Source organism: Sebastes fasciatus, chromosome 3 (genome assembly GCF_043250625.1).
Source record: "Sebastes fasciatus isolate fSebFas1 chromosome 3, fSebFas1.pri, whole genome shotgun sequence".
Classification (NCBI taxonomy): domain Eukaryota; kingdom Metazoa; phylum Chordata; class Actinopteri; order Perciformes; family Sebastidae; genus Sebastes; species Sebastes fasciatus.
In genome coordinates, this window is record NC_133797.1 from 34,152,139 (window position 1) to 34,180,000 (window position 27,862).

General features: G+C 40.2%; 1 protein-coding gene across 3 annotated transcripts; it reads right to left on the minus strand.

Moving 5' to 3' along the window:
- On the minus strand, nucleotides 1–27,862 carry LOC141764858 (uncharacterized). 3 transcript variants are annotated; one of them, XM_074630510.1, is made up of 6 exons: nucleotides 27,718–27,862; nucleotides 8,678–8,753; nucleotides 5,829–5,923; nucleotides 5,040–5,124; nucleotides 4,548–4,883; nucleotides 1–2,768 (listed from the first exon to the last, which is right to left on the minus strand). In XM_074630510.1, exons 4-6 carry the CDS (start codon nucleotides 5,101–5,103, stop codon nucleotides 2,365–2,367), a joined length of 804 nt encoding a protein of 267 aa, XP_074486611.1. In that variant the 5' UTR covers nucleotides 5,104–5,124; nucleotides 5,829–5,923; nucleotides 8,678–8,753; nucleotides 27,718–27,862; the 3' UTR covers nucleotides 1–2,364. The 3 variants fall into 3 exon arrangements, with proteins under 3 accessions (XP_074486611.1, XP_074486613.1, XP_074486612.1); XM_074630512.1 differs by lacking the exon at nucleotides 27,718–27,862 and adding an exon at nucleotides 19,919–22,085; XM_074630511.1 differs by lacking the exon at nucleotides 27,718–27,862 and adding an exon at nucleotides 19,919–21,706 and having other exon boundaries at nucleotides 5,829–5,891.

The following is a 27,862-nucleotide window of genomic DNA, read 5'->3' on the forward strand; positions in this document are numbered from 1 at the left end:
TTTCATTCATATATGCTCTTTATTTCCCTTTAAATGATCTATTCTGAAAGCTTTTTACAGCATATTAGTATTTTTTTGTAAACGCTAATGTCAGCTAAATTCTTTTAAAAAATCACAATATACAAACAAAAAGTAATAAAGCGTTCACATTAGTGTCATAATGCAATAGCTTATCAAACAGCTCCCTTTAAAGCTCATCATTGTGATTGTTCTGAGTTTGAATTAAAGAGGTCATTTAAAAATATAGACATATTAAATAATTCAGTCATCATCACTGTGAAAGCATTATTTAGTGTTGTGACCATTTATATAAGCTGCTTTAATTTTGTAGTGCAATATTTGGTAAGTGTAAGCACAGCGTATCCCATTTCGTCATTAGTCAAAAGTAATAAGTAATATTTCTCAAAATTACACTCTTGAAAGATAGATATTCTACAAACACAAACAAATGGTTGGTGTGTATATGTGTATATATATATGTGCGTATCCATGTGCACTGATGGAGTAGTCAAGGTGAGGTCGTAGTCATTCACCCGTTGGGCTCTCAGCCGCAGCAACGTCTCGCTAAAAGTTCAACCTGCTCCTCCTGCTTGGCACCGATTTAGTGACGCCATTAGCCGAGAGTCATTCTGACTCAAAAAAGGCTCTCACAAGTTCTGTCTGAAGACGGTGCACTGAGGCGTTAAAAGGCAGAGTTTTAGCCTTGGAGCTCAGTTTGAGCTATACCTGCAAAGACAGAGCGAGTAGTTGAAGATGAGAAACAGGAGAAATGATCTGTATCTGTCTTCTTACTCGTCTGCTGCACCCAGGACTCTGACTGACTGCTGGTCAAAAATGAAAAGAAACAAAATATACCCTGTTGCAACTCTGACAAGCTAGATATTATCTTTCACTGCATGTTCACATATATACTCCAGACCCTTTTTTATATATCCATCTTAAAGGGTTGGTTCACCCAAATCTCAAAAAAACACATTTCCTCACTTAGCTCTTTGGTGTGTAGCTATAAAGATAGTTTTGGTCTAGTTTGCCCCGGTTTGAGATATTCATCTCTGAGATTTCTGCAACCACCCCAATAAAACTTGATGTAGATTGAGTATGGAATTTCAGGTGTGGTGCTCAGAGCATTTCTTTCCAGAATCAGTGTCCCAATCGTAGAAATAAAATGAGAAGGGAGCAGACATTGAGCTGTTTGCCGTGGTCATATAGTTCAAAAGAAAATGGCGCTCAACACGGTGCATTGACTATAAAAAAAATTGTTCCTTTGAAAACTGTTGATTTTTAAAACTAGAATTATCGCCTCGCTGTTGTACGCCTCCTCCAGCCAGTCAAGTTGCAGTTTACATCCACATCTGTCCAAAATGTCATCACTTCTTCATTTTATCCTGTTAGACATTTGTGTAAAATTGTCATAATTTAGATATGAATTCTTGAGTTATTGGAGGTCACAGTGACCTTGGACAACCAAAATCAAATCAGGTCATCCTGGAATTCAAGACGTTTGTGCCAAATTTGAAGAAATTCACTTAAGCCGTTCCTGAGATATCACGAGAATGGGACGGACAGTGACCTCGACTTTTGCCCACCAAAAACTACTCAGTTCATCCTTGAATCCAAGTGGATGTTTGTGCCAAATTTGAAGAAATTCCCTCCAGGTGTTCCTGAGATATCGTGTTCACAAGAATGGACTGATCACACCAGAGGGCAGCATCCATCCACAAACCACAGACTGAGTTGTTGCATGACTGAGAGTTCCTGTATCCAGCAGCTATTTGATATTTCGCACATAAAGGCTTCTGTGTGTCTGAGGGGAATTCACAGCTCTTTTGAGGTCTGCTTTCTGTTCAAAGATGGACAGATTTTTTTTTCTTGATAGTGCTCTTGCAGAAAGCGTGCATTCACACAGTAGTCACACATAGACAACCATACCGTGGACACATAGTGGACACATAGTGGACACACCTGTCAACACACATTTTCATCTCACTCTCTCAGAATTATCTGTGAATATAAGGTTTATATCTAAAAGCTAAAATGAAGCAGTAGCCAAAAATACTCCTGTGTGTGTGTGTGTGTGTGTTTGAGTGTAATGAAACCAATACGCTGCTCTGCTCTCTATCGAAACAAAACAACTAAGGTGTTTTATAGAGTCTAATCATTATCGGCCTCTCAGCAGTCTGTAATTTCCTTGTTCACTTCAGTCAAGAGCTAAAAGGAATAATAATAAACCTTTGGACCGTGCAAGATGACTCACTAAATAGATACGTAAATCTCAGTACCTCATTGTTCCTAATCAATGTTAATCATCACTTCACCCTGATAGCTTATCACACTCCATTATGTGGATTTACGCTGCCAAATCCATTATTTCAGTGCGACAACAAGTGAGATTGAAATACACAAAAATGTCCACATAGGTCCGTGTGATCCAGCTCCGTTCTCAACTGTTTTTTTCTGTTCCTGTGGTATGCCTCTTGGCTTGACCTGGGATTCTGGGTTCTGAACCAAAGTGCTCGCGATGTATCTACCAGATGCGGTGCTCTTCAAGGAACAGTTGTAGGGCAAGTGCGAACTTTCCGCCTCCAGGTAACTTTCGATCGTCAGCCAACCCCCTTTGGCCACCTGTTTAGTGGTGTGGTGCGTCACAGACCCGTCGGAGAGATTGTGGGAGCCGTGGAACCAGTGCACGTCTCCGTCCGGGTAGACGTTTTTAAATCTGCAGATGGGACCGCCATTGGTCAAAATACCCTTAACGATGCCACAACACTCTGAGGGGAAGACCAGAAGAAGAGTTTTGAAATTAACGAACAACATTAGGGAAACTTAATGTTCTCATTTAGCATGTTAAACCATCAAACACCCACCATACCTTACTGATTTATATCATCAAATCCATAACAATCACAAGGGAGCAGTGGTGGAAAGTACATTTACTTAAATATTGTGCAATTGCAATTCTACATTCCTTTATATGCACTGCATTTTAAAAAAAACAATATGCACTTTTTACTCCTGCATTTATTTGGGAGTTATAGCAACTATTGCATATTAAGATTTTACACACAAAGCGCATAATGAGTTTTTTAAAATATGATGCTTATTCTGATAGATTACACTGCCCAACATTATTTAAAGTAGTTCACATTAGCTCAACCAGCAGCTACATTAAAACACCATTTCCAAGGATCTGTCAGCTAAGAAACCATCCATTAATACTTTATAGATTTGCCATAACACATTAAAAAGGACAACTTTTGGATTACCAAGTAAAAAAAATCAATTCTGCTGGTGTTCATCTTCCATCAGCATAACTGCATTTGTCTTTATAGCTATTGAGCTATTTAATGAATCAGGAAAAATCCTCTAATTGGCTGGTTCAACCATTTACTTTCTGCAGACAAAAATCGATTTATTAAGAATTTATGCAGAACTGAGCCACCAGGTCTGCAGTTAAAAATTGTATTGAGTCATCAATAAACGGTTCCTCAGCAATAATCCACCAAAGTGAGTACCTCATTTAAAAAAAAAAGGGGTTTATGGATTTCTCATTTTCTAATATGTCGTTAATTGCAGTTGTAAATAATGAATTAATTATTTGTGCAACAATTAATTCTGTTTCAGATGCTCTGCAGTTGTTTCTTGGCCTTCCTGATGCTGGTGGAGGATTAAAACCAGGCAGAGAAATATTCTACAACCTGACAACGTATAAAACATTAATAAGTTACCTGTTAACCAACGATAAAGCCTAAAGTTGTAATTTACCTAAAACGCTCAATTCAATTCACAACAGTAGTCCAATACTAAACTATACATATGTAAAAAATATATCACTGCGCCAGTCTTGGAGCTTTTTCACATTTAAGAATATTTCCTGTTAATAATTCTGTTATTATGTAAAATGTCATATTTAAAACATTTTTTTTACTTGTAATTAAGTATTTATACACAATACCTACTACTACTACTTTTACTTAAAGGTAGCCCAGAATGGACAAACCAAACTCTTGCTGCTTGGGCCGCTAACGTTACTCGCTCACGTCGCCGCCGCTGCTCTCTCTCTCTCTTGCTTCATCCCTCACTTCCTACATACACACATACATTCTACGCACTGGCTTTGCTCCAAATGACCTATGCTACTTTTACAACAACTCCAATGTGCTTGGTGCTTCAGTTGGTTGCAATCTCCTCACCTCACCGCTAGATACCGCCAGATCCTACACACTAGACCTTTAAAAATACCTAAGAAATCAGCTTTTCAAATGTTTTATGCCAAAGGAAATGCATCTAACACGTTTGTTTTACCTGAAGGATACACACAATGCACTTTGGTGAGTAACACTGAATGGAAATACTTTTGTTTGTTTACTAGAATACACCACAGGGCACCTTTAAGTAAAAAATCTGAATAGTTAAGTTCATGCCACCACTGCAATTGAGAGAATAGCTAAAGAGTAGCAGACCAGTCTTGTTGTATGTTGTACATTCATGACAGCAGTTTTACAAATGGTGTTGAGTTTGTCTACATAAGATTAGCTGTGGACACTGACCTTGTAACTCCAGTCTTGTGTACGCATGTGCAACTCCCATGTTGGATTGTAGTTTGCACATGTAGCGCTTCGAGTCTCCGCTCTCCCGTGGCTGCACTGTTTTAAAGACGAGGGACAACTGTCCGTGTTTGTACCTACAATGGAAGTCACTTTGAGTGTGTGAGTGGTGTTTGAGTTTTCCTTCACTGTCCACAGAACAGAAAGTAGTGTGGTTTTGGGACCACATCATGTATTTCACTGATAGTCCATCTCGAGATGAGGACACGTCGCAGTTCAGGATAACCTGTTGGCCGCACTCTGCAGTGATCCTGGGAGTCACACTTAGTTTCAGCAACTCTGTAGGCAAAGATACAGATCACAATCACACTGTTACACCTTTACAACATTACACCCTGACCTTCCTTTAAACCTTTAAAGGAAAAAGCCAGAGATTTTTCCCCTTGATAATTTTGAAGTCATTATTTTAAACTAGTTTAAAATTGTTTCACATACCTTGTGTTGTAAGAGTGAATGCAGATAGAAGCCAGAGAAGTGTATACAATGCTGTGTAACCCATTGTCACCTCTTTTGCATTTCACTGTAACATGAAGAACAATCAAATTAAAGCAGATCTAAATATACTGTATACACACTAGCAGGCAGGTTGAAACCTTGATCTCAGCAGGCTGATTTACCCTTACCAAAATGAAGTTTATTCAAGTGTGCTATTAGTACTTTCAGTTAACTTTTTATGTACTTATCAGAGATATACTTAACAAAAGTATACTTAAGTATACTTGGCTTATACTGACAAGTATACAGAAAAGTCGAAGTATACTTGGCTTATAGGCCTACTTACTTAATCTTTTGATCAAGATATACTTAGTAAGTAAGTAAGTATGATTAAGTATTCTTGCCTTATAGGCCTACAGAAAAGACTACTTGGCTTTTAGTTGTACTTTCTTTTTGATAGAGCAGCCTATTAAAGTGTGTAAGAGTTTGTAAAAGGATTTTTTTATATGAATTTACTTCAATTCATCAAGGTTTTGGATTATCTGTTCACCGTAGAGGCAACACATTTTATTATTTTTTAAAATCTCATCACAAATCATCAAGTCAAATAGCAAAAGGAGCAAGTCTCTTTATGTAAAACATAAATCGTTGGCTAAGTACTATAAGTTATAACTAAAAAGCAGAGATGTTCACAAGTAATTTTTTGCAAGTCCAAGTAAAGTTTCAAGTCTTCACCCATATTTCAAAAAGCAGGATGTTTGTTAAGTCTTATATTTGAGTGGAACTGACCTCGGAAGGATTGGTGCTTCTCCTCAGCTCTTCTCAAGAAGTCTCTGATTCCTTCTGGTGCTTCTGCGCATAAATATCCTCCTTCAGACTTGTCCCTATGTTAATGATTACAGAATTATGAAGAGGAATTACTAGGGAGGCTTATCTCTCTGGAGGGTATGTGCTGGAACCTGAACAATGGGAGAGGAAGTGTTATGTTTTATGAGTGTGTGTGTGTGTGAGAGAGAGTGTGTGAGAAAGTGACAGAAACACAGACGGAGAGTGAAGGCCTATTCATGAAAGAGTAAGAGCTGCAACAAGTAGAGACTTGTATGACTGCCTTTGATGTGTTGCAGCGCTGTTTCATTTTACTGAATTCAACTGTCTTGTATATTTTTTCCCATGAGGTCATTATGACTATTTGATTTTGCTCAAACTCCATGGCAATAGCTCCAGGGGAAAGTCTTTAATCTATTATGTTCCAGACAGACACCCTCACTAAGTTCAGGACTTTGTTGTGTCTTATTGTAAATTCATTAGTCAGTTTATCGGAAGCAATCATGTCATCGTGAGATAAATGTCCGTAACACACACCGGTCAAAACCAGTGGGCAACTTCCGGGTCTGAAAAGTGAAGCCAATAATGAAGTGGCTTAAACCTGCATTCTTTCTAATAGCCAGCAGGGGGCGACTCCTCTGGATGCAAAAAGAAGTCTGATTGTATAGAAGTCTATGAGGAAATGAGCCTACTTCTCACTTGATTTATTACCTCAGTAAACATTGTAAACATGAGTTTATGGTCTCAATCGCTAGTTTCAAGTCTTCTTCAATACAGCATGATGTTCATTTAGGTAATTATGGTCCAATTGAGAGTCAAATAGACCATAAAGCAGATTATGCTTTAGGGCGGGGCTACCTTGTGGTTGACAGGTTGCTACCACAACGTTGTTTGGTCTGGGAGTTGTCCGTGTTTCCATCTTAAAACTTTAACCCTTTCTCAGTGTTTTTTCAGTTCATGAAAGTTAATTGTAATGTTTTGGTCGCCTAAAAATGTCTTATTCAGCGTTCGGTTGTGTTTAGCTCCACCCTCTCGTGTCACCTCTGGTTGCAAAAACCCAAGTCGGTGACGGCTAAAATGCCGAACTCAAGGCTTCTAACCGGCAGTCCACAAACCAAAGGATGACGTCACAGTGACTACGTCTAATTCTTATATACAGTCTGTGGTCAAAACATAATTTGTTTCACACTTCACACTTGACACTCACCTTTATACCAATCTGCTTTTCATTTATTGTATTTTGCTTAGATCATATATTCAAAATAGGTAGAATGCACAATGTACCAGGTGATGGGAAGGCTGTATTTTTGCATGAAAATCTTGCTAAATGCAGCTTTAACATCCATAAACAGATCACCATTTCTTATTATTTCTTATTATCATCAGTAAATACAAGGAAGAGACTGAAATTAGCTCTGAATTTATCCTACTAACATTAGCAATCCCTTATGCCTCCCACAGAACCGCATCATTGTCTAAAATGTATTAAAAACACATAAAAGAGCCATGTTATTGCATTAAGTGACATATTCCTTCATTGCAGGGAACATGACCAGTGTAGTTTATTTTGAAACTGTCTAGACGTCACTGAGGTTGCCAGGGATTCTGTGTTTACACTGCTTTACCAACCTGACGAGCCGAGGGGGAATACAACATATATTTCGGATTATTAGGAAACAGAGTCACAACTTGGGAAAAGCAATTTAAAATTGTTTTTTATTTTTTTAATTGTGAAGTGATGCCAGCGTCGTCCTTTAAAATGACATTCTCCAGTCATAATAAGCATTGATTTTCAATGGCTCTGATTTGGACACTTACAGCATGAGTGTTAATTAGAACGCTGCTTGTCCAGTGTGTGACAGAGACTTAGTAACTGGTAGTCATTTATTTAATTGAGCACTGGGAGACAGGAAGCAATGCAGTGCCGGCCAAAGAGATCTCAGATATTTATACGACAGGAGGAATCTGAGCAGCGTTCAACTGCAAAAATGAGCATCGATGTCGTGACTCAAGGACTAATTCGAGGGTTGATTTGTTTACTTTATGTCCTTCTTCTGTTTAAAACTGTTTTACTTTGGTTCCTATTATAATCTGTTCCCATCACAAAATAATGGAACTTTTCTTGGATCGTACTCGGCTGTGGTTATTTACAGGGACATCATTAACAAGAATTAAGTGTGTCCCTCAGGTTGTAGGGAACCCTGGTGAGCGTTACTGCAAAAACTGCTGAGTATGTACAACACATGCAAATTTGAAAGCACCAAGATGCAGAAATTCTACACATACAGCCCAATTAGAAGGCTCTGGATGTGATTTACAGAACGTTACCATGTATATTTATCTTTTCCTCTCTCCAAATGGGTTGCTTGCTGTCCATATTCAGATAAACAACAGCACTGCATGCAAAAATACAGCATCCCCATTCAATTCAATGAGGCCACTATGCAGAGGACGCCGGAAAAAAAACGCAGATGGCCATCTGGCAAAACAACTGATGGCTCGAGGCTACATTAGCCGCTACTAGCAAAGCACACCTGAATCTCTGACCAAAACTGTCGGCCGTCTAGTTGCATTGTGAGTAATGTAGGTGCCTGGTTCTTGACAAGGAAGAAAAATATGTGGAATAAAAAACGTCGATATCTCTGGTTCTGCTGCAGGGATTTCAGAACTGTCCACCGTGAGTTGGAGTCAGGACACAGAGTCAGATACTCTATTCTTGGAGACCACAGTCATTATTTACACAGCCACAAGAGTTACGTCAATCTACTTCTTAGTAAAACATTAACATCTTCAAGTGTTCTTGCTTCACGTACCTTGTTTTGGCAGAACAGATGCAGTTAGACGCCATAGCAGTGTTCTCAAACCCTTCACCCGTTTTCTTGCATTTTGCTGAAATGTGAAAAAAAAGGAATTAAAATGACTCATGATTTATTACTGTCAGTGTTATAACATCAACTCTTCTGTGTTATTACATTACATATCCACATATATGCATGTTTTATGCATAATGTCGTGACTACTTTTTCCTGCCGCAGCTTTGGTAGTTATGACCCACATCAGGCTGTTCATGTTATACACTGTTCATACCTATGTCAATGAAAAGTAATGCACTGAAATTCGCATATATTCACACCATTCTCATTCCCAGGGCGTCAAATACCAACGTTTTGTCACGGCTGTTGGCGTTTGATACCGCCACACAAGGCACCTTTTAGCGCTGGTATGAGATGCACCAAGCTTTTCATTAACTACAATGTAAACCCATCCACAGCAACAGTTAACACTCAGAGAACTGTTCATGTCCCATGTGTTAAGTTTCACTTTCACTTTACAATCAGCTGTTTGTTCGTGCCCCGTGTTGACAACGTGAAGTCACATTTTCACTGTACAAACGTAGTAGTTTTATGCCCAACCATGTTGTTTTGTTGCCTAAACCTAAGCAAGTGTTTTTGTTTGATTCACAATATTAAGCATGTGTTTACTGCAGCATGTGTTTACTGTGTGATGAGTTAGGATGAGAACGTGTTGATATATCCCATGAAATCAAATCGTATGTAGTCTAATCCGTATAATCGTGAACCAGGTAGTATAAAGAGCGACAAACTCTGAGTAGGGAGGAGGTCCAGCGGGAGGTCAGAGTGGATTAATGCCACTTCTGGTTATTTTTACCAAAACCTTCTTTTCCTAGACCTAATAAGTAGCTTTGTTGCCTAAACCTAACCAAGCTGTTTCCTGTGAAGACGGAAGTTTATTTTGAAAATACTGTACTATGCATGTAACGAGCAGAAATTGACACGCGGTGCTGGACATTCATAGGGGAATGCAAGAACAATGAGGAATAACGTTTTGTAAGATATCATACGAACCATTGTATGAGGATACATTGCCCACATACAGTATGCATATTTGGAACAACACAACAAAACAGCAGTCCGTCATGTTGACCATTGGTCCCGATATTAACAGTGAATCTTAACAACATCATCAGCATGAAGCCAAGCAGACAAACTGATACACCTAGAAGTGGCTGACATCTGTTGATGTCTTCTACCTGACCCTCTCCTGTGTCTCCTGCCTGCTACAGCGTCTATACACATATTAAATTCTGAATACTGTATTCTGGTATTGTCCTTTGACCTGACTACAGGTTTTTATGTTTTTATGAGCACATTGCATCACACTATTGTCAAGGTTGATGTGGCCATAGCAATAAAGTATTAACTCTTGAATCAACAGTCTGGCCCTTGTTACACTCAACACCACTGGGCTTGTTTTACTTTCCTCAAAACTTCCGCTGACGGTGTGTAGTCAGCACCCTCTGAGCGCCCTTCATGTGTGCTACAATCATTTCATTATACCTGACTCTTAATATAACACATTACAGTTTCCTGTAGCTGTTGATCCAGCCGTTGGCAGTTCTCTCGAGTCTATTGTATTAACAGCCACAACACTTTCACTCCTGTATTAGTCATCTAATGACTGATTCATAACTCCTATTGCTCAAATCCTGCAAGTGTTGCTGTGGAAATGTTTATATTATCTTATCTTTGCTTATATTCTTAGATCTATTTTTAGATATTTTGTCCCATGCAGTAATGTCCACTGCTGGATTGGCCAAATAGGACGCCCTGTGACAAAACTGAACTGTTTATGTCCTGTTCTCGTCATTCTCTGTGCTTTTTGTATGGACCCTGACCTATAACCTATGAATCAGTGCTCCTGTGTTGGAATACTACCCGCCCCTCTGGTTTTCTGTGTTTTTTGTAGGTAATGGACTCAAATGCATGACTCAGAGACAAGCACGTTAAATTAAAACAAGTTGCAATGTGTCAGTAATTCAAAACAGGATTCGTCAACGACAAGGCAGACAGGTAAAACAGGAAGGCTAGAGGGCGAAGGAAGTGTTGAAACAATCTGGCAAAGAACTGATGGAAAGTGGCCAATATTTCAATGCTGAGAGGCTGATAAGTGGATTTGTAAACAGGTGTGCACTGCAGGTGGGTGTGGGAGTCAGATAATGACTGAAAGCAGGAGACACTGAGGACTACTGCTGGACGGTGAGGGAACAGCAGCGTCAGGAATAGTTAGAATCATTTTGACATGTAGGTGTGTGTTTGATAGGAAAAGCACAGAAGTGAATAATAAAGATGGCTGGATTCCATTCAGATTTGGGGTCCTGGTATTGTTCATGCTGGCTCACTGTCACAGTGTCATGACTTACTGGGACACTTGAATACAACGGAGCCATTGTTAATGTTCTTAGTGACACCTGTGCATTTCCTACTATGACGAGTCTAAATGTCTTCTGAGAAAAACAGCTTATGACTGGCAGAATTACTGGCTGACAAACTACAAATAGATAACTTAACACTGGATGACTAAGACAGGGCCTTAGGCCCGGGTCACACTGGGAATGTCAGCTGTTGTTTTTTTTATTTCGGCGTACATGTTAACAGGTTAGACAAGCCACACTGCCCGCGTGTGCAGCGCGGCTCAGCTGTGTGTCAGCTGTGTCTCTTCTAGAGATTTGAGGTGTCGCCTAAATTTTTCTGCGTGCTGCGCGGTTCACATCAGCAACAGACAGTGAAAATTATCTTTTCACAGTATATTGACATAGATGCAACATTACTACAGTTTCGATGTCTATATCCGTTGAATATGTCACAGACATGAAAAAAAGTAATGATTTTTAACTCAACACTTTCTGCTTCCGTTTCAAAATAAAAGCCCGCAAGCGTTTTTTTCTGTGGGCAGAATTCCTTCATATTTTTTTTTTTTTCATTTTAAAATTCTGAAAATTAATGAATATTTGGTAGTGACGATCAGAACAGAGGTTCGTTAAAAGATCTAACTCTATGAAAGTGAAACATAATATAAATATATAATTTTATGGCATGTTTTGACGGATATTTTTGTCCTCTAAGGACATCAGAGCAACTTTTTTAAGTGAAGCACAAGGGTAAAGTCAGTGCTCAGCACATCAACAGAAAAATGCTACATTAGTCTATATAGGCAAGTATCCAATCACACATATATTGAAAATAAATCCAATATTGAGTTTAAATCAAGGTTTTCTCTTGGAAATTCTTATTTTCCCTATAATTGCACACACCGACACACACATGCAATACACAGAAATAAATGTCCCATGTCTCATATTACAGAAAAAAACATGGTGTCAAAGTCTCAGGTCTTCCTCTTCCCTGCATGACAGCAGTGTTGCGGCTTAGTTACACGGCATGTCGAGTTTTATCCTGTACTTAATTGCTGTGGGGACCAGATTATCCATAACACTGACTTTTATCTGCTGCTTTAACATGATTTGCAGAATCTCTGGTAAACCGCTGAACTTGTTCAGCATCTGGTAAATAAAGTTTGACAGTAGCAGAGTCTGAGCTCAAGAGAGTTCAGTTTCTGTTTGAGTCACACTCTGGACCCGTTGCTTTGGTGATTAATCAGGTAGATTTTTATACAGGAAGAAATACTTCTCTGAGTCTGGCGATAGGTGTATTTGAAGGATAACATACTTCTTTTTAAAGAGACTGAAAAATTGTCACGCTCATAGAAACTTTTTTTTTCCCACAGCCCCGGAAAATGTCAAAGATGCAATGTCAAAACAAAGAATGATTTATGCGACCTTTCCTGGATGTCACTTCTGTTAGATGAATCACTTGTGGCTCCAAAAGCTAATGTTTTAGTGATTGGAAACACTGGCCAATTTTCTAATTATTACCATCAATAGAAAAGAACATGAATTATGGAGCTCAGTGCATACATTATTTTTATAATATAAAATAACACCAAACAGAAGTAGTGAGTAATGACAGAAACTTGTTTAAGACTACTGCATTACATGATCTTCCATTGCATCAGGGTCTTGAAGATGCTGGTACTTAAGTAACACTCATAAATCCCATGTACTGTATGTAATTTCTGTTTAAGACTTCAGCTATCAAACCCCCCCCAAAGCCCCACTAAAGCTCAGCCTCAACCAGATTTAAAGAATCTAAGCTGTGCTAGCACTTAACTCTAAAAGTTATATAAGAATCTCAGTTACAAGTTGTATGTGTCAACTGCTGCACGTTTCCATTTAAAATGCAACTTGCAGCATTAGTGGTAACTGAACTGAAGCCTCCATGTTGTATGTTGTCGGGAACAAACATAGGCCTTATTTAGATCTATTTTAAATCAATTATAATTGATTATAATTATAATAATGTGTCAGTCTTAAAGCAACAGAGAAGAGACTGATATCCTATGAAACTAGAAAAACCTAAGGAATCAATTGGGACCAACCACGTCATACTAGCTTGTCACGAAAGAGGCTAAATAAACGCTCAAAACTGGCATGGCCATTTTCAAAGGGTTCCCTTGACCTCTGACCTCAAGATATGTGAATGAAAATGGGTTCAAGTCAAGTCAGCACACTGACACACTGACAGTTGTTGTTGCCTGTTGGGCTGCAGTTTGCCATGTTATGATTAGAGCATATTTTTTAATTCTAAATGCAGTACCTGCGAGGGTTTCTGGACAATATTTGTCATTGTTTTGTGTTGTTAATTAACTAAATATATACATACATTTGCATAAAGCAGCATATTTGCCCACTCTGATGTTGAGAAGAGTATTAAATACTTTACAAATCTCCATTAAAGGTACATTTTGAAAAGATAAAAAATGTGTGATTAATCACGATTACATTTTTTAATATATTGACAGACCTAATTAAAATATACTTTAGGTTTAAAACGCTGTGTTTTATTCAGATACATACAGGTAGCTGTGGCTAACAACTATATTATTATTACTATACAGCCTCAGAGGTACGGTAGGTCAACTGATACATATAGGAACAGAATCTCTTTACCCATTTCAAAGTCAACATTTGATATGGGTTACTCATTGGCCTCGCTATCATGAAGGTGAAATACATGCACAATACTAACTTGCTCAAAAACTCCTAGAGGGTGAGCACATTCAGTAGTTTTTCTGGGTTTTCCCGAACAAGGAGGTGAATCACCAAAACAAACACAGAAGAATGCATTTACAATCAACGGGCATGTTGTGAGAAACATGACTTTGTTTATTACTGTAATTATTTTGTCTGTTTCAGTGCAGACTGTTTTAACTGGGAACCAAAGTCCATTGAGACATACGATATAGCTATGATACTGGGTAAATAAACTTTACTTGACATTTTGTCCCTGGTTTATTTTTCAAGGGCAACAGCAGGGAATTAAATTAATCCAAAGCCCTGCTCCTATTCTAGGTGGAGAGATGTGTCAGCGCTGAGATTCCTCCTTTTTAGACATTCACAGAATTCTTATCTGGGTCAGTCGAACAGTATAAACTCTCCTTGTAAAAAAAATTTCTTGTTTACTAATGAGCAGTGCCTTTTGTCAGCTCGCCAAAACCTGCCACAAACCTAAGATTTATGAGCACTTTATGAGGCAATAACATCTCAGTGTATGGTATGGGATATATAGTACAGTATTCATGGGGGATTTGGACCAGACGACAAGATAATGAATCATAAGCACAATAGTGACATCACTTTGAAAATAATCTTTTCTCAGTCCAACACAGTATTTTCTGGGTCAGGTTAATAGCCGGCGTCTTTTGGTTTTCTCCTTCAGCCACACCTTCAACTGATAAAGAGAAAAGTCAAAATGTACTTTTCTCTTATCGCAACAATTTGAATGTATTATTATCCAGTCAATCATCTAAGAACAGTTCGAGTGTGTGTAGAGAGAGGAAAGCTTGCCGAGTAGGTCTATTAAACACATCCTCATTAATCCACATTGTACCTTTACCCTTCAGCCTCTTTAAGTGCCCTCCCTTCTCAGCATCTCTGATTCCAGCCGTCAGCGGCATGGTTGCAGTGCTTAGTGCAGCCATTAGTGGTGACTGGTGGTGACTTGTAGAAAATGACAGGATGCAATCAATGCTACCCTTTCCTCCTGCGAGAGCCGTCGGTGAGAGGGGAGCGGGAGAAGAGACACAACGCTCTGAATTGTAGAGAATTTGTTTGGCGAGCAAAGAAGCAAAGCAGTTTGAGCCAAAAAAAAAGAGTTTCTTTGTTGGAGTGGCTACGCGCAGGTAGCAAGTGACTCGCCACTCAAATAAAATTGAGCCAATTTTAGCAAACAGCCACAGGAGCGCCTCAGTAGATCTCTGCTGGGAAATGATTGTAGGTTTTAGCTGTAGTGTGTTTTTTTTAGGGACAAAAGTTTGAAGAGACTAGAGACACACAAATGCAAATAAACGTTGGCAATTTAATTGAAAGTGTGGGGTGTGGTGCGTTCTCGGGACTTTCCTTCGACACATGGATGAAAGAACAAGTTAATAATTTACTTCTTTTTTTTTACCTTTATTTATTCAGGGGGAGGTTCACTGAGAGCAATGCTCTCTGTTTCAGGAACGCCCTGATCACATCCCCACAGTTGCACATTCACACCTGGAAGCTACCCAGTACAACCACAGTCTGATCTGCTGCCCACTGAGCAGCTCCACTGGAGCGGTTGGGGTTAAGTGCCTTGCACATGGGCACCTCAGTGGTGGTAATGAGGAAGGGGCAAGCGCTGCTTTTCACTTTCCCCACCCAGATTTATCCTTCTGGTCACAAGCTTGCTTCTCTAACCTTTAGGCCACCACTGCCCCTACTTGATTTAGGGTGAGATAAAACACTACGATGGTCCATTCTACTGTATTTAGGTCATGCCTTTGATTTTCTAATCAAGTATTAAATATGTTTCCAGAGTCATACTTTTATTTTGTCATTTGTTATATTCTTATCGGTGAATATGAGGGAGAGGAGCTTCTAGCTGAATCAGCACGGCCTTATTTGGCTTCCTGTTATATTTTATTGGTAACAATATAAGTATCAAAAAGGTAGAGTGGTGCTTCTTTGAGATAAGAGCAGGGAATAAACATCCAATTGTTGTTAATAATTATCAAGAGCTCTGAATTCTTAGAAATAAAATGTCAAATTCAGCTTTTTTTCTGCCACATGCACAAGTAAATCTGTCTCAGCCTTATTTAGTCTTTGCGTGCTATTGAATTGGTAGTAAAAGAGACATCACATTAAAAGAACTAACAAATTAGCTGAGAGACAAAGTGCTCGTGACCACTGATTATCACATGCAAAACCAATGCATTTAAAATGCACCAAAGCAGTCCTTCTCTTCAGCTAGAAAATCTCTAAAGTGAGGTTCTAGTTAGGTTAGGATCTAACCCTAAAGTCATGGTGGAAAAACTCCATTACATCTTCACATTACATCTGTAATCAAAGATATTCTACAATGTCCTGAAACAGTTAAGTTTTTTGTTGTTATTTGTTTCAAGAAGTTAGATGTAGTTTTACAAATCTAGTAGAGTTTGTCCAGCAACCTGATATATGATGACACACTAATGCACAGCTCCGCATATACAGTATGAATAGGCAAGTTGTTGAGGTGGTATCATAAGTATATAAGAAATGGATGTAGTCACCATAATGTCATCCGTTGGTTTGTGGACTGTTTTGAAGCCTCCAGTTTGGCATTTTGGCCGTCGCCATCTTGTTTTTTTGCAACCAGAAGTGACACGAGAGGGTGGAGCTAAGTACAACCGAATGCCGAATAAGATATTTTTTGGCAACCAAAATGTTACAGTTAACTTTCATAAACTGAAAACACACTGTGAAAGGGTTAAAGCTCTAAGACGAAAACACGGACAACAAACTGTGTCCTCCTTGCAGTTCACACAGCAAACAAGAAAAAGGCAGAGCCATATTTGGAGTTGTGTAAATCTTGTTCTAAACACACATTTCCAACATCTGTGCGATCATTAGCAAACCTCCGAAGACGCTACTTTCTGCTGTAAAATGTGTAAACAGTTGGAGGAAGACACACCTGGGACTGTCAAGGTGACAGACGCATCCTTACACCGACATACGCAGACACACAAACGCTGCCAATCACTCAAAACTTGAAACACTTAAACATAAAACGAGGTACTAAAAGAAGATACCATTATCTCCTAACATTATGAACATTGACAGACAGATTGTGATGTCTGTAATTCCAATTTACCCATGAGCCTGATCTCCAGACTGCTCTCTGCTAACAACCTCGCACAGACCACAGCAACACATGATATGACTCCCCCGCTGCCCCTCTCCACCCTCCATGACTGTGCCCTCTCTTTGAGCCCTTAAACTCTGAGGACATCTCCATCACACACCACCATGAATCACATTTATGAGCTGATCTGGAAGCTTCGCTGCTCTCATAAACACACCACCCGACCCAATCTACACCCATAAAGACTGCTATATCACACAGTTAATGTCTGTTGGAAGGTTTGTTGGAGGGTACAGAACGAGAGTGTGCAGGAATGGAATGAGCTATCCTCGTCAGCAATGGCCGATATGTCCATGTCCACTTCTTATAAACGGTCTATGGGTATTGCAAACGCTCAGGTTCAGGCAAGGTTGCAAAATAGGCAAATTATTGTGTATAAAACAGATAAATAAATGCATACAAACACTCCAAACACAAGCCAAATTGCATTGACATCTATGGGAAGTTCGGTTTTCTATCCTCCAAAAAGGGGCGTGGCCTTGACGTTTTGCTGAGTACCCACATAGTAGTCACTAGTAGTAGAGGAGGACACACCATTTAGGTTCATATAACGCCATTAAAGCCATAGTCTCACACAGTTTACAAGGTTTTAGAGTCATATTATACCTACGATGACCAGACGTCCCGGTTTGTCCGGGACTGTCCCGGTTTGTCCGGGACTGTCCCGGTGTCAAGCTGACGTGTCCCGAGTCCCGACACATATCTGTAAAACACTCAAATGTCCCGGTTTTCAACAGTCACTAACAAATTGTCCCAGTTTTCACCACAATTAAAATAATAATATCATACTTACATAGACGTTTATCATGTCCCACTTATTAATTAATTTGTGCGCATGAGATAAGTATATAGAGAGGCAGCACAGCGCACCGCTGCAGTCTCTATAGAGAGTGATGTTGTGCGCGGTCAAGCCACAATTACGCACAGACACAACAGATCCGCTGCTTACATTTAGTGTAATTTTGAACCACAGAACCCTCCATGCTTATGCGTACATGAAACGTGTCGTTTTGATTAATTATTCTACATAGTTCCTTCTGCGCATCAACAGGCATTTCGCTCCGCTTATAACTCCCTCAGGACCGTCCGTTCCGTCTTTCACCCGGACGGTGTCTCAGTCCTGGACAAAATTTCATCTGAGCTCCACAATTTTAATTATAATAGCCTGAGACAAAACAAGTTGAAAAATAATGTAAGAAGGCCCAGACAACAATATCCTCTGAGGAAAACTCTCTACGGGACTCCCAAACTGTCAGTGCATCATGGCGGGGATAGCCCTGTGATTAAAGGAGGTGAAAGTAGTGAATATGATTGTCACAGCCTCTAATGCACCCTCCTATAATAATGCCTTCTTTCTGAACCCACTCCATGCTCAAATGCACCAGAGGTGCGCCAAGTTAGCCATCCTGATGAAAACTCCCATGGTGCGTGCATATTAGCGCGTGTCCCGGTTTGGGGGTTTGAAAATATGGTCACCCTAATTATACCTCATGTCATTTTTTTCTATATATTTTTAAATGTATTTTCCGTGCAAACTACATATGTGCTGGAAAGACGAGGCAATATCATGAAGGACTCATTATGCCCTTGCTTTTACTCCTGACAGTCATAAATGACCTTTTCAATGAAAAGAAGCAAAAAAAGCTCCTGATACGTGATGGCGCATAAAGAAAAAATGCAGAGTAGACAGGAAACGTTAATTGCTGATTGTTGGTAAGTTCAAAAGCTCTAGATTTTGACACTCTACTTTAACATGCAATTCATCAACATTATATCACGTCTCACTGGGAAAATCAACAAAGCCCGTCAGATCAATGAGAAATTTCTTGATATTTTTAAGCCATGAATGGAGATAATTGGTCCACTCTCTGGGATCACCTGATTTTAAAGGTCATTCTTTTGAACGTGTCAAAGGCCTCAATGTCACTGTTAGAAATGGCCTGTCATTATATTGATTTACATAAAGCTTCACTGCACTGAAGTAGAAATTACCCTAATGTGGTGAGAGAAAGCTGCAGCTACTACGTGAACATCGCGACATTAAGGAGAATTGTGGTTTGCCATCTGTGGCCTTATGATACATCAATCTCAGCGTAATCTACAGGCTGTTACAGGCTTCAGAAAGATGCAATTGGATAATCTTGATTGTGCAGCTGCCTGCTGCAGCTGGCAGGAACAGGACTTTGAGGGATTTTAGACTGGAGAGTAAAGCAATATGACATGTTACTGACAATTTTACACATCAAAGTCTGTTTACAGGTCTTGGGGAGTACTACTGCATACTGTATGTGGAAAATAAATTGCATAAAGCCATTTGGAGCTCCAGAGGAGGCGGTGCCAAATCTGATAAATTGCCTTAAGTGATGTCACCTGAGACAGTTTGAAGACTACAAACTTAAAGATCCATCATTCAGGCTGACATGTTCTTTTATGTCTGTCTCCATCTCCCCCGTCTCAGTGCCGCTGCCACACTACTGTACACACACGCACCTCTACACACAACAAACAGCGATTTCCATCTGAGAATAACTAATAATAATTAATGTTGAATATGAATAATGTTCTGTCCTCGCTAAGTGTTGTCCCCATGAAGGTGTACTCAGCTATACAGACAGCTAAACACTCACCTAATCAAGCTCCAAGGAACAAACTGATGTGTTGAGTTTGGCAATTTAAAAGGAGTAAATGTAAAACTGTGGACAAACAACAAGAAAATACAAATGCTGCATCACTGCGCAGTATCTCACAAAGCTTAGTTTAAGGGCAATATGACATCTTTCACCACAACATTTGAATAAAGGACCAAAAGGTACAAGGTTCTACATAACAAAGAAAAGAGTCAACCATTCCTGGCTAAACACAATGCATTTCCAAACAAACAACGATGCATCCATGTATGTCACTTTTATGTTAATAAACAATGCTACTTACAGATGATGCCGTGTATAAACTGGGGAAGAGAGGATGCCATTAGATTGTTTCCAGCAGTAACATGTGTTGGCCTCAGGTAAGATCTGGAGAGGAAGTAAAGCACTTCCTTTTTCCAGGGTCAACAAGAGAAACTACACAGAACAAACACCAGGGGATGATAAATGCTATTCAAACAGATCTGGCTCCAGAACAAATAATGTTGTGGGATTAGTCCTTATTTCATGGTCTCTTTTGGGATTTATACTTTATTATTACTTATATAAAAAAACAACAACAACAAAGCTTTCGAATACTGATTTGGAGGTTGATTACCAAGGCAATGGTCAAAGCTTTGAAGCATTTCGGTCAGCCCTATCTAACTATAGTGGTTTTGTTGCCTAATCCTAAAGTGACGCCAAGGGAAACTGTAATGGTTTTGATGCCGAAAATAAAGTGATGCCAAGGGGTGTGACAAAGCAGCCGTATATGACGAGTTGGGATGATAATGTGCTGGGAACATTCCCACCTTGAACAGGCTTTGTGAAAGTGGCTTATGAAGTCAGGTAAACCAATATGTGCATGCCATGACAGGACATGTGACATCCTCCTCCACCACATATCCATAAATTCTTTAATTAAAGATGTTTACATAACTCTATTTTGACAATATTTAGTTTAATAAGCAGTTTAAGGGTACCACAATACTGTTTAATATTAGCCCCATCGACACTGTCACTGTTCCTTCATCATGGATTCATCAAATTCAGTCTGTTGCTCTTGACCAGCTCAACATTATTCTGTACCGCATAATCAGATTTATCTGAGTCACAATTCTCTCTAATCTCCAAAAGAACAATGGTCTCAGGGATGCTTGTTATCTTTTGTTTGGACTTGCAAATGGGTGAAATACTACTATATTTGGATACACATCCCATGCCGCCTCCCTGTAAGCCCGCTGGTGTTGTCAGCAGCTTTGATGCAGGAAAAATTTATGTTTGAGGGACAGTTTATCACTGAGAAACCAGCTCCGAGGAGATCAGAGGCATGTTTTTGCAGAATCGGGAAGCTAATCTGGCTCAGAGCATACAGGGTAGCTGGCCTACCTTCTTAGCGAATGTAGGGCCGTGCTCAAACTTGACGCCAGTGTTTGCTAACGCAGAGGATTAGCCTCTTCTGTTTGCTTGCACTTTGCAGTTGCTGATGTGCCATTGCAGCATTATAGGGCCTAAAGACATCCTTCATTTTGGCTAGACTCCCAGATGAGATTCTAGCTTCTAAAGGTGTTTTATGATGGGAAGATTAAATGTGGCTCAAACTGCCTAAGTGAAAGGGACGACCCCCTGTGTGATTAACACTGAGACAACCACTTCACACTGAAAGGCTCATAGAGAGGGTTCTTTCACTGCCAGACATTTAAAGTGGGTATATTCACCTACATTATAAAAAAGTAAATCATCATGGTGAATCCAGTGGAAGCACACAGAAATCTCTGTACATTTCATCCCCTCATGAGTCATCCCCGTCTGAGGAATACATTATTTTTCGTTTAATAATAAGGCTGTACAGATGTCCACTGGTTCTTAAAATGGAGCTCCTTTAATTAAGCTTTACTGCTTCACCATGAATTGAGCAGGGGGAGATTGCATCCCAGTTGCAACATAATCACAAACAAAGGAAGAACCAGTAGGAGGAACCATACAGTAACTGCAGCCCAGCTCTGTGAGGCTGTAAAATGGGTTTTTGATCTGTTGCAGTTATGTAATACAGTATTTGGCCAGAAGGCGGTGTCAAAATAAATGTCTCTGACAAATTGTATGGGAGGGGTTTATCATGCTGAAAAGAGATGTGTGTGACAGTATTACAGTTTCATTTTACGAGGATGCTGTTAGCAGAAATGTCAACACGTTAATCACTTTATGAGACTTTATATGACATGTTGAGGCTGATATAATTTTGCAGGTATTTGGTTGTAAAGCAAGCATTGGACAAATTAATATCTTGATCTGATGATGACGATTAGATGAAAGGTCACCACCAACGTTCACAAATTTCTGTATCAAATTGCATGACAATCCATATAAAAGCAATACCTGCACTGTTCAACACAGCTTCACTACTATAACACCTTTACACCGCTACAATAACACTATAACACTGCAAACCATAGGGATGTAATTATGCATGTGCTGCTGACTGCATTAAAGAAACAGTGACAACAGTAACAATTAATTTATTAGCAGAAATGGAAAATAATATTCATAACTGTTTTCAGTAGTCTATAATCACATGAAATAGTGTTGTTACAACACGTTCTCATCCCAACTCATCATATACTGAGGCTTTGTCAGACCCCTCAGCGTCACTCCTTTCGGTCGCAGTAAACACGTGCTTAGTGTTGTGAAGTAAGCAAAAACACTTGCTTAGGTTCAGGCAATAAAACCACTATGGTTTAGGAAAAAACAACATGGTTGGGCTTAAAACTACAGTGAAAATGACATTGAAGGTTGTGAACACGGGACGCGAACGAACAGCTGATTGTAACGTGACGTACGAGACACAAACAGCAGTCTCCTGGATGAAAGCCTTGTGTTTGTTGGACCCATTTCCCTGGGCAATAATAATGACGCGGAAGGGTTTACATTGTAGTTTTTGGAAAGCATTGTGCGTCTCATACAAATGCTCAAGGGTGCTTTGTGCGTCGGTATCTAACGCTGACAGCCGTGACAACGCATCGGTATTTGATGCACTGGGAATGAGAACTGGTTGGTTATTATGGTAAGGATGGCCTCTGAGCGAGGCGAATGGCGTTACCATGGTTTTGCACTCAGTGGCTCACGTTACCGCTGGGAAAGAGTGAGTAGAGGGGTACTCAGTTGGTTGCAATCTGCCAAAACCACTAGATGCCACCAAATCCTACAAACTACACCTTTAAGGTTCTGCTGTTCAGTTCAGTGGCAGCTACATCGACCCACTTCTAACGTGTAAAGACCTTCGCCAGGGAGGGAAGAAAACACATTTCTTTTATTGTTAAGGTTGATGGACTGAAGTGTTTGTGTTAACCAGCAGGGTGCCATCCTTCTCAATGCTCCCTCAGATTGTCCCCTTACATTTTCAGGCCAAACCTCTTCCTACAAAAACAAGACAAAAACGTCTACACCCTGGTTTACTGGAGAAACACTTGCTCTTAAGCAGGCCTGCAGGAGATTGGAAGGCAAATGGCGTAAATCAAAACTGGAAGCTTTCTACCTCTCATGGCACCAGTGTGCTCTCTCTGCTGCTTTGCTCTATTCTGCACACACGTACTGCATTTCTATCCAACCTGGAATCGAGAGCCTGATAATCAACGGTGATGTATGCTGTGCACTGTAAAGCCCCCTGAGGCAAATTTGTGATATTCAGCTATATAAATAAGATTTACTTGACTTGACTTGACTACAATTATCAGCCGTATAGGTGTTCTGGCCGGCCTCCCCTATGGCTGCTCAGCTTGGGCCCATCCATCTCTGAATAGACTATATTTAGACGTATAGGACTGGCCTTGCTGCCGATGGTATTCATGGACAGTGTGTATTAGCCTTCTAGCCTCCCTTGGGCACTCACCCACTGTGATTTAGTGGAGCTGAGAACCATGAATTTCAGTCCGGCAGTTGAGAGGGAAGTGCGAGTGATTTATGCTTTTGTTTACGGGGTACTGTAGGGACCTTAATCTGGCAGTGACGAGAAGGGGGGGGGGAGGGGGGGGGGGGGGTCTACAGTGAACATACATGTGTGAGGAACCTGCATGTTTCTGATTTCTAAAAGATAATTAAGTGCGTGAGGAAAGGAAGACAGGATTGGAGGGGGGAACCAAGAAGTATCTATATCTTATGGATGTAGTAAGAGAACTGGATATAGCGTTGTAGGCGGGCTCCCTTTCATTTCTATGAGAGTTGCTCAGTGGCGCATGAAGCCAAAATGGCTCGACTGCCGAGCGATAAAGTACCCGGATCATCCGGCAAGCTTCCGCATCCATTGGGCCCATAGAGCAGGCGCAGTAGCGTTTCCTTTAACTCCACTTTCCAGCCTCGGTCTGGGTTTCATTCAAATGAACGGAGGAAGGAAAATAACTCTGGATTCGGCTATTGGTGCATTTTACAACTTTTAGGACCTAATGATTTAAATAAGGGCTATTCAAGTGTTCATACTGGGGTCCTGATTTACCTCAACAACAAAAAAAATAGCTGCTGATTTACGGACGTCTCTTTCGCAATGTAAGTCTATGGGAAAAAATCTTTCTGGGCCCAATGGCATCACTTGACGGACACGTAAGTTGTAGTACCGCCGTTTGGCCTTTAGCTTTAACGCCCGGCGCTCTTCCTGGGGGCTTGGTATATCTGGACTTCTGCAACAGTGGGAACTCACAGGGGAGAGCATCATCCAAGTTGGGTCCGAGATGTATTTATATTTAACAGGAGAGATGATGCTCTGCGTGGTAACAGACAGAAAGGTGCTGTGTTAATCAGAGGGAAGTTGGGGACCAAACCCCAAATGGAAACTGCAGTATTTATATTCCCCTGTCGGCTACGCAACTCCATCGTAAATGAACCAGTGAAAATAGACTTCCTGATGATATTCAGCCTTCAACTTAACTATGATAAGCTTACCATTCATCAGTGAAAGCACCTCATAAAGGTATGAGCGTAAATATCATCCATCAAAGGATTGCTTCTAGGAGAGTGCCGGTCAGATCATTAGCCTCCACTGATGTCCCTTTTAAAGGCATTACCCTTCATAAATGATAGGTGATAGTGCATAAAATGAGCTGTTTGACTGCTGATGAAAATGGCCTCCATCAATGCTCCCACACCTCTATGACCCTGCGATTGAGGATTATTCCCCTGGTGGGAGATGCCGCTAAGGAAGTGTCATCCATTATGTTTCCATTATAGGTCACCAACACGGAAAAAACATCGGGACAAACATCAATAATGTGCCCCTGCTGACTAAAGTGTTAAGTGGTGTTGGAGATGAGAGGGGTTTCCACCTGAGGGCGGAAGGTTGGAAGGGACAGTATGAAGGACGCGAACGCATGTGACAGAAACACAGAAGTAAATGCTCCCTTGCATCCCCTCCATCCAACACACGTGTATGCATGTAAAATTGTCACCTACCATTGTTCTAGGAGGCTCATTGTGGAAAGAGAGGTGAGGGGTTTCCAGTAATTCTCACATCAAAGAACTTCATCCTACATTGGAAGGGAATTATTTTACCAACTTGACAAAGGCCTGAAGTATAAGCACTCCTTATATTTCTTTATATTTTACACTCATTTCAAACATCAAAGCATGTCTGGACATGAATCCAGTGGATATGTTCCACACTTTTATAGTTTCCTCTGACAGCCACAGCAGCAGGCCAAAGGGCTGTCTAAGGAAATCTCAGACAAAGAAACGTTAAGGGAGGAAACAGGGGCAGGAAAGATCATAAGGTTACCGACACCTGTCCCTTTTCCTTTGGGGAAACAGCAGAAATAGTTGTCAATTGTGCATGCACGTGTTGTTCAAGTATGAAGCAACACAGAAACATTCCTGACAAACAGATCTTTAAAGGCCCTGTGTGAAAGAGAGTTTGTTCTATTAAATCATGCAGCTTTAAAGTGGTTATAATCAATAAATTTATATTAACAATGACTCACATGACCACTTATGTGCCATAGCAATGAGGCCACCTGACTCTGCAGTTAGTTTATAGCTAACTTTAATGTTCTGGTTCAGTCTCACTGCTCTCAGCGTGTCGACCGCAGCAGGCAGCTACTGTCAGTGAAAAAAGCACTTAAAATCCACTGCTACAACCTGTTCAGCACCAAACGGCAGACAGCCAATGTTACCTACTAACTGGTGAACGTAGTGGCGCACAGAGCAAACAGGAAAGTGAATATTGGACTGAAATTTATGAGGTGGCCAGAAACAAGACTGTTTGCTTGGAAATTCACCATATGCAACTCATTCTCGCTCCCAACTCGTCAAATACCACCGCTTGGTAATTTGCCCTCCACGTCTGATATCAACGCACCCTTTAGTGTCTGTATGAGATGCACTTGGCTTTCAACTAACCCCAATGTAAAGTCATCTGCTTCATTCTTAGACGGTCAGAGCAACTGACATAGTATAAAGAGCGAGAAAGTCAGCTCAGGGTGGACAGGAGGGGATGTTCGATGGTCAAAAAAACACAGGACTTCACCCAGAAATCCCGTTGGTGTCCCGTGTGAAGCCAAGTCAACATTGACTTATTTTACCGTAGTTTTGTTACATAACTGCCGACTTATTTAACGTAACAAATGTACTTATTTTAAACCAAACCACAATCTTTTTCAAAGCCTTACCAACTATTTGTGTTGCCTAAACCTAACCACGTAGTTTTGTTGCATGAGTAAACCTAAAAATGAAGTAAAGCTACGTTGGAAGTTTATTTTGAAAAAACACTATGTATGTAATGAGCGGAAACTGACACGCCGTCCCTGCCACATCCAAAACTGACACTAGAGGGATACTTAGAGCATCATGGTTTGAAGCGTAGAGACACTGACCAGAGTCGGTATTTGACGAGTTGGGAGTGACAATGTGTTGCCAGATTAACTTAAATGGTGAGAAGAATGTCAATGTTGTGTTTACAGCTTGTTTCCACTGCACAGTAATTCAACAAATCAGTTAATGCAGCTTTAAAGACTAGATTATTCTAGGTTACATTTAGCAAACCCTAACCCTAACCCTAACTAATTTGATTGTACAGTACATTTACAAGAGTTAGTTTGAAAATGACTGGAGAAAGGTGGATTTCAGAACACACATTTGAATGTCTTACACATATGGGAAAGCAAATCTTACTGGAAAGCCCTCAATGATTATGTTTATCTCATTTGATTTAGATAACCTGCTCTTTTCAGCCAATCAAACACCAGTTTTGTGATATCTGTCAAAAGGTAAAGTGCATCATTCTTATCCCATAATAGATCTATAAAAGCAAACCATGTATGAATGATGAATGAGCATAATGACGGAAAGCTTGATGCTCCTTTTCCCGGACAAACCTCACTGTTTCTTTTCTGTGGAACACATCTGTTATCATGTTCTGTTATCTGCCTTTGAACGAGGAACAATCGTGTTTTCATTTGAGAGGAGGTAGAGTTCAGGTAAATGTCACAGTCCAAGTTTACAACACTGCTTCCTGTTTCCACACCAAAACACTCCCATGTTTGTTATGTCTTAAACATATTGTCATTTTGCCAGAGAGAATTCCCAGCAACTTCTCTTGTTGATTACCCTTTCAGGAAAATTGGACCAAGCTTGGGCCAACTTTAAAATGACACTTATATATAAAGCTGGAAAGTGTGCCATGCTGAGGCAGTCAATTTACCACAAGTCGGCTATATTACTTTAGTGTGAAGGGAGTAGCTCTGTGGCCATTTGGGCCAAAACAAACTCATCTGAAATGTCACTTTAATCCAGTAGAGAGTCCTCTCATAAGGCTTCAGGGCTTGATAAAAGTTTGCCATCAAATGAGGAAAGCTTATCTCCCATTGTTGAAAGATTTTAGCTCTAGTGCTTGAAGCTAAATATCAAAAAATGCCAGTTTCACAAGATTGTGATTAATTTCTGCTGTTTTGTAGAAATACAGTCTAATCTTCTTCCTGTCCTCTCCTGTATATGCTAAGCATGGCTGCTGTTGCTGTCAGTCAGGCTGTCACTCGTTGTGGTTATATTGTACACAGTAACATAATAAAATCTATTTTATCTGCTGCGCTAACTCCAGCTTGCTAATTACAAAAGCAATTTTCCTCTTACCTCTTGCCTTTTCTCCCTGACGGCTGTTGAAAGATGTCCTATTTGCAATGTCTCTCCCGGACTGTTTGTTATCTCACACCCACAATAAAGGCTCCAGCACTTACATCTGCAACATTGGCATCAACGATGCGGACTGCTGAGTCAC